The sequence below is a fragment of the Cinclus cinclus genome, chromosome 25, assembly GCF_963662255.1.
Source record: "Cinclus cinclus chromosome 25, bCinCin1.1, whole genome shotgun sequence".
Taxonomy (NCBI): domain Eukaryota; kingdom Metazoa; phylum Chordata; class Aves; order Passeriformes; family Cinclidae; genus Cinclus; species Cinclus cinclus.
Window position 1 is genome coordinate 7,417,797 of NC_085070.1, and position 7,790 is coordinate 7,425,586.

Genomic DNA, 7,790 nt, shown 5'->3' on the forward strand with positions numbered 1-7,790 from the left:
GAGTTCATCCAGCCCCACAGGAGTGACCATCAGACATCGAGCATTCACCAACAGCTGCCCAGGTGGATCTCTACAAGAACCAGAAAGAACCAAGCAAGGTGTCTGATGGGATTTGGGTGTTTGGTGGCTATTGGACCTGTTTCCTGAGGAGTGAAGAAAGTTGTGGGGATGCCTGTGAAACTTGTAACTGAGACCACAGCAAGTGCACCACTGGGAAGGAAAGACCTAGACCAGTTCTGCCCAGCAGGCAGCCTTTCCCAGCTAGAAAGTGGAGATGGAGGTGGTGTTGTCAGACTCTATCCCACTGCCCTTCCTTGTCACCTCCAGGATCTCCTGCAGGGTCTCCTGGCTTATGCAGCCAAGCTCCTGCAGGATCCGGAAGAAGTCGTTACGGAACTTGACCCCAATAAAGGCGTAGAGGATGGGGTTGAGGCAGCAGTGCGTGAAGCCAACGGCCTCTGTCACCATGATGGCTGTGTCCAGCTGGTCTTCCAGGAGGCAATTCTTGGTGAAGGCTTCTAGCTTGGTAAGTGTGTTCAGGAAGATGACGATGTGGTATGGGCTCCAGCAGAGGAGGAAGATGCCTGTGACCAGGATGGCCACACGGACAGCTTTTTGTCTCTGCAGGCGCTGGGACTGACACAGCGCCCGGATGATGGCCATGTAGCAGTAACACATGACCAGCAGAGGCACAAAGAAGCCCACGGTGTGGTAGAGGAAGCGTGTTGCCAGCCACGCATTGTTTCCATCAATCCCAACCTCTGGAAAATAGCAAATGCTGCGGTTGCTGTCATCTGTCCAGACTTCCATGAAGATGAGATCAGGTAAAGTCAGAAGCAATGAGCAGAGCCAGACAGCTGTGCAGGTGAGGTGGATGGAGCGAGCCCTGCGTTTGCGGTAGGTGTGGATTGCATAGACAATGGCCAGGTAGCGGTCCACCGCAATGCACCCCAGCAGCATGCTACTGCAGTAGAAATTGATCTTGTGGACAGCACTGAGTATCTTGCAGAGGAACTTCCCAAATATCCACCCAGCCAGACTCTCCACCACACTGAATGGGAAGGTGAGCAACAGTGCCATGTTGGCCAGGGTGAGGTGGAAAAGGAAGTTTTCTGTGGTGGTGCGAGACCTCTTGAACCTCTCTAAAATGACCAAGACCAGGGCATTGCCCAGAGTCCCCAGCACAAACATCAGCAGATAGATAAGGGGCATGAAGACCTTTCTGAAGGGGTCTCCCTGGTTGCCAACCACAGATGAGGCTGGGTTGAAGCAAAAGTAGCCCTCCAAAGAAGGGGTGGTGTTCTCAGCTTCGTAGTAACCACTCAGCTCCACCTGGCTCTGGGGAACAGAGAGAGTCTTGTTAGTGGAGGGGAGTTTCTGAACACAAGAACCCAATCCCTCAGCTGCACCTGGCAGACCTAAAGAAGAGCATCTCCATGTCCTGCAGCCCACTTGCATACAGAGGAGATGCTGTCTGCAGTGTGATGTCGTTGGAGGCCCCTCCACTGCCAGGAGGTGCAGCAGCAGGTGGAGAGGGTTTTCTCCATTTGGGACAGTGAGGGCTGCTCAGTCTGTAATCTTTAACTGGAGTTAAAACTTGGGGATGTTTTGGTGTCCAATCAGATGACCAGTTTCATCTTCTGGTTCTTGCCAAGCTACCTGCTGGTGAATTTTGCTTCCTCACATAAAATGGAACTCTCCTTTACCAGCTTTCCCGATTTTTCCCACCCATTTCTGATATGGACCACTCCTGTCCTGCCTGCTGCCTGCTGTCAGGTATAAAGGTGGCAGGATTCACCGCACAGCACATCTGTACCTCAAATTCTGCACAGTGAACCCTGCTCCTCCTCAGAGGCCTGAGAGCTGCCTATGACAGAGCAGGGTGAGGTGGGGTCAGCAGGAGCTGTCCTTTGAGGTTGCTTTCTACTCACTCAGAGGAAGATGTGGGGCAGATCTTCAACACAATGGGAGAAAAGCCTCTGAGGCGCTACGGTGCCATAGCTACAGGACTAGATGATGGAAAGAGAGATCTGTTCTGTTGATAAACCTTTCAGTTCTGAATTACTTGCAGTCAGAGCAGGAAAGGGAAGGGAAAACACTGCTCAGACCCCAGGCTGACCCAGTAAGGCAAGTGCAATAGGGCTGCTGCAGATGTGATTTGCCCTTGGCTTGCTGTATCTTCTTGACCAGCCTGTATTTGGGCTGAAGCTGTGGGCAAGTCTTGAGCGTTGGGAAGATGGAATTCTGCTCAGGATGAGCTCCCTGGATGGTGGTCATGTTTCAGCTGGCCTTGCACAAAAAAGAGAGCAGTGGAGGAGGCTTATGGCAAACTGAATATTTAGTGACAACTGGGAAGAGCTCAGCAGCAGTCACCCTGCAGTCCCCCACCTACACCCTCTCTGGAGACCTGTGCTGATACTTCAGTGTTGACCACAGCGGAAGTCTCTGCTAATGCTTTCATACCTTTCACTGCCAGCTGCAGCTGTTTGCACCTGCTGCTCCTTCCCTCATCAGACAAAGTTCCAGTCTAAAAATACCAGTCCTGCTTTAAACAGTTTTAGACCTGATTTTGGGGGTTTTTGCTCACCCAATGGGCTATTAAGCAAAATTACTGTGACCAGCCTGGAGTCTTGCATTGTGCTTAGCTAGGGAAAGGTGATTTATGTTTCTTCTCTCTCAGGCAGCTTTCCCTGGGTAATGCACTGGGTGCCTCTGCACATGACTGGGGGGGGGGGGGGGGGGGGGGTAAAGAGGTCCCTTGGCAGCAGCAGGGCTTATCTAACACTCCTCTACTGCTGAAACCATCTGCATGGTTCCAAGAGTAGCCCGGGTATGCTAATGGGTCATAAGCCTAGGGAGCATTACCAAACTCGTAGAGCAGACAGCTGGTGCAGGCAGTTCCCAAGCAGTGGACAGTAGGAGGGTGAATGAGTCCTTCAGAAACGTGCGGAATAACCCTGCCCAGCTCTTGCTTATGTAACTGTGGGGCTGCAAGCCTTTGATGAGAAGCATTTTGTATTCCCAAAGAACTTTTATTTTTCTGGTTTAGGGTATGATTTTGGAGATCAGAGATTGCTGTTAAAGACAAAAGCCTTAAGAAATCCCTCCCAGTTATTTTCCTCCCCAGCTTGAAAGTGTTTCCTGCCTACTCTGTACCTGTACCTTTCAAGAGGAGTTAACCAACACACAGAAATCTGTGATGTGTTGGTCAAGGCCAGATTCTTGAACCTCTCTGAGAAAAAGCAAAACAACCTAAAAACCTTTGCTATTTGATGCAGTGACCAAACCAGGCTGCTCAGGCTGTGCAGGTAACTGCTGAACACCCCAAACAGATTGTATGTTGGGAAATTTCACTGGGAAGAGGTTGGGCGATTCCAGTTTTAAAGGGAAAAATGAAATGATGGAAAATGGCTAGGTTTGCTGGCTGGAGTTTCAGTCCTCCCTTGGAGCCATGCCAGCACCATCGATGGCAGGGGATGGCCAGCTTGGGCAGCGTTCAGTGGCTTTGGCTGCTGGCCAGTTCTCAGCATCACCTTTGTATTTGGAGGCGGAAGTGCAGAGGCTGAGTGCCACTATCAGACACTATCTGACTGCTGATGGGAGCAGGTAGGGAGGGCTCTTACTGTAAACCACTCACTGTGGGTAGGGAGAGCGTATGTGGAGCTGTGTCTGATTTGTCCTTGCCTGCACCGCTGAGCAGAGCAGCACATGTGGGTAGGAGCAGACAGAGATGAGTTAGAGACAAATAAAAGAGGATGAAAAATCAGAGTCTGGGCTGAGACAGTAAGGGCAGGACCAGAACTGCAGGAGATGCACTGAATATGTATGACAAGCTGAGGCTTCTGGGGGCTCTGCTGCAATTCTAGGACTGGAAGTGGGTGGCTGCCTGATCTGGGATAGGATAAGTCAACAGTGTGTATGCAGAGGGACGTTTGTACAGGTCTCCTGCATGACAATTGCAGCAAATTTGGGGGTGGGAGAAAAAGTGGTGTCTCTCTAATATAGCAGTCAAGTGCATGCCTGGGAAAGCTGTTCCTGGGTGCTTTTTGTTCATACCTTTACCCTTATAACCTGCATCACAGGAGTTATTCTGGTCTCTGTGTGTCAGCTGTTTTTCTCAGTTCCCCACAATTGTCAGCAATCAAAATATTTGGCTGCAGAAGTGAACCAGCTTGTGCACTGTTATGGATTTTCCATGTGAATCATTCCCTTCTAGTCAATGCCAGGGCTGGGAGCAGTACATTTCATTCTCAAAACCTTAGAACTGTAATTGCACACATCAGTACAATCTACTGAGGGAGCTTCTGCTCATGACTTCTCCAGGGGCTGAACCAGGGAAATCCAGGAATAAAACCAAGGCCTGTGGAAATACCATGTTACTGCAGCGTAGGTGCCTTTACACTCTCCAGGCATGTTGAAATGAATGCAATGAAAACTGGCCTGAGGAACCTCAGGGAACCTGGTGTAAACCTCAGTGTAGATCTCTGCAACTGTGTTTTTGGTTGTCTAGTCTGCAGAGGAGGAAGGTTAGCAGGCAAAGCATTTTTGCTATGGAGAAACAGGGTTATCATTTTGGGCATGGTACTTTTCTGCAAGGTTACAGAGTCAAATGGTCTCATGCGGTATCAAAATTTAGGTGAAGCCCTGTATTCGTTGTGTGATACTGTGTGATGAATGCCCTTTTGGTGCAAACATCCTCATCATTTTTCCTTCCATAATTGCTCAATTGATCAAACAATCCCTGCACAAGGCAGGGTTTGTGTTGCCACTTTGACAAGACACTTTGGAGGCCATTTTTTTAAAATCTCTGAGGGTAGGTTGCTGCTACGAGCACTGAGTATAAGTAAAGCAACATATGGCACCACCAAAGCAAATACAGTGATGCTCATGTGATATCTGTGGCCTCCCTGGAACAGGGAGGGAGCCAAATCTGGGAAGCTTCCAGGAGACAGAGGTGGGAAACAACATATGCCAAAATCCCAACTGCAGAAATCTGAGAAAAGGTCTAAAACTCTTCCTGCTGTGGCACCTGACTGTGAGCATTTAGTCCAAAAATCTGCTGGGTTCCCCTGCCCAAACCCTCCCCCTTCCCCTCCCATGGGGTCTCCTTTCTGATGTAAAAGAATTCACAGCAGAGATAAAAATCACCAAGCTAAGGATTATGGAAAGTTTTGTAAGCAAAGGAGGTGAGAAAGGTTTGAGTTTGTTTTCTTTTTCTCTCAATTTTAGGGCTACCACTGAACTTCAACAGAGGTCAGGGAAAGAAGTGTCTTCTCCAAAAAAAGTTTTAAAGAAATGACCACCATCTGCAAGGGATTTTTATATTGGATGAATCAGAAAATAAATAAGGAGGGCAGGGCTTGCTCCTCCATCTCCTCGCTCTTCCCTGGTGTGTAGGAAAAAAGGAAGAAGAGAAAATTTGGTAACAGTTGAATCCAACATTTCTCTTTTTTGGGATAACTAATCCTGAGGTCTGCTGCAGGGAGCCACTGTAGTTAAAAAAAATAATCTGAGATGCAGTATTTGAAAACCAGGGTAATGATAATGCTGCTGTGTCCTTCCTGTTGGATAGCACAACAGCCTCTAAAAGATGCAGCTTGCTCTTTTTCACTTGTAAAGGCTGGGAAGAGAATGATGAGGTAGAATACCTAGTGTTATCTCTCCCTGTTAGTAGAAGTTTTTGCAATTTTAAAATTTTAAAATTGTCCTCTTGTAAATATACTGCATATTCCCAGTTCAGCAGAGTGTATGTGGAGCCTGTATGTATGTGGAGCCATATGTATGGAAGCCTGTATGTGGAGCAAGCAAGCAGGGTGGTCATACCAAGGCTTTTCACACTCAGAGAGAGAAGGCTGGGTTTGCTTGGGCATTCCAGTTGTGAAAGGAGACCAGATAAGGTGGTACAGGGCTTTGCACACTGTGTACACAGTCATTTATATCACTGAAGGCTGATGCAAAAGATGCCTAGCTCAGAGTAAGCATTTTATGACTACATTGTGCTAACGGTTGTGCAAACAGCAGGGCAGCAAGGAGCAGAGGCTGGGAGAGGCTGGCAGCACAGGATGGGACTGCTGGAGCCCTGCTCTCCAGGTGAGTCACCTGGCCCTTTGCAGACACACTAGTCTGTGTCCTCGTGCAAGGACAGCACTTGGGCTTAGCGCTTGCCAGTACAGGTCTGGGCAGCTTTCCCCAGTGGAATACCCCCAGCATCCCTGGATTACAGTGGCTCTAGCCGCACTACTCCACCTCTCCACAAGCAACAGCCTTGTGCTTGTGATCAAGTCTAGACTTAAGGGATGCAAGGACTGATTATGCTGGCATAAGAAATGGCTTAAGCTCTGTCTCTGCCAACAGGAGGGTTAGATGACGGATGGCCAGAAACCTGGCCTCTCAGCCCACCCCAGCTCTACCTCCCAGGTAGGAAAGCCAGGCCCAACTTACCAAGTCATAGGTCTCTGAAGAGTAGCTGACAGGCCCCATGGTTTGAGGGACAGGATCTGTCTCTCTTCCAGAAATTTCTACAGAAGTTCTCAGGGCTGGAGTCAATCATTTAAGTGAGTAGGGAGCGACACAGAATGTAACAACAGAGTATTTGCAAGGCAAATGAGCTCCAGGCATAGAGTGACCTGACTGATGTAAAGATTAGCATCTAGCTTTCTATCTATTATCTTTTTACTAGTGCTGTAAGTTGATTTTTAAAGTACAGTTTGAAGAGTATATATTCCTTTGGTCTATACCACAGAAGATCCAGAACATCCTTAGGTCTTCCCTGGAAAACTTCAGGGCTCTTGCCCCCAACTGTCCTTGTTCCAGGTGATCCAAAAGGCTTTGAAAAGTTCCATGCCAAGGACCATTCTTAGCAGAAACCTCCTGGATCTAGGCACTTCTCTGGAGCTGTGCAGGACTTCGAAGTATGGGTATGGTCACTATGATCACTGCCCTCTGCCTTGGGGTCCTTCTGGCTGCTTTAACCCCAGTGACTTGTGGTTGTCTTCTGTGCCATCTCCTGCTGCTTTACCCCTCATCTGGGCTTGGGGAGTGTGAGGTGCCTTGCACAGGAAAGCAAGGCCTTGGCAGCTGCTCTGCAAAGTCTAGAGCAGGACTAGCAGGGGCTGGACATCTTGGCTTCACAAGGGTAACAAAGGAGAATCAAGATGGGAAATCAGTATTTTTTCTGCTCGGAGAAATGGGCATTTTGTTCAGTGATGTCACAGCAGCAGGATCACAGTGAGAATGCCCCAGTCTGGATCAGCAGAGTAGGATGGCATTGCAGCTGACATTTTGGCAGAAAACTTTTCCTTTGCAATGAGCTGAGGTGGTTTGACAAACAGTTCTTGTCCTCCTCTTGTCTAGGTAGTGCTGCACTAAGGCCTCTCTACCAGCAAGGACTCTGGTGGGACGTTGGTGAAGAAGGAGGTGGTGTTATTCTTGTGAGCACTGCTGGATTACAACCACTCCTCCTGCTTCATAGATACCGACTCCTCGGGCACCTGCTGCCCCGAGGATGTCGTTGTCCTCCCCTGCCGTGAGGACCTTTGTGTGCACCTGCATGTGCTCATCAGCCTCTGGGCACTCTTTCTTCTGAAAGCAAGAGGATGGAGAGCAGCAAAACCGGAGGGAAGCTGTAGGGAGCTCGCACTGTGCCTCAGTCACAGGGAGAACACAGACTGAGCAAGCCCCGTCCTGAAGCCCTGTCCTGTCAGGGCTGAGGGGTAAGGCAAGGCATGGGGTACCGCTGGGCCCGAGAGACTGAGACAGAAAGGTTGTTCACAATCAGCTAAAACTGCAGT

General features: G+C 49.1%; 1 protein-coding gene across 1 annotated transcript; it reads right to left on the reverse strand.

The window, feature by feature from the left end:
* Window positions 1–258: 258 nt before the first annotated feature.
* On the reverse strand, window positions 259–6,784 carry CXCR5 (C-X-C motif chemokine receptor 5). Its single transcript, XM_062508657.1, is given in 3 exon segments — window positions 259–1,338; window positions 6,442–6,555; window positions 6,557–6,784. Coding segments are annotated over 3 exon segments (1,284 nt in total). The 5' UTR covers window positions 6,650–6,784; the 3' UTR covers window positions 259–261.
* Window positions 6,785–7,790: the final 1,006 nt, after the last annotated feature.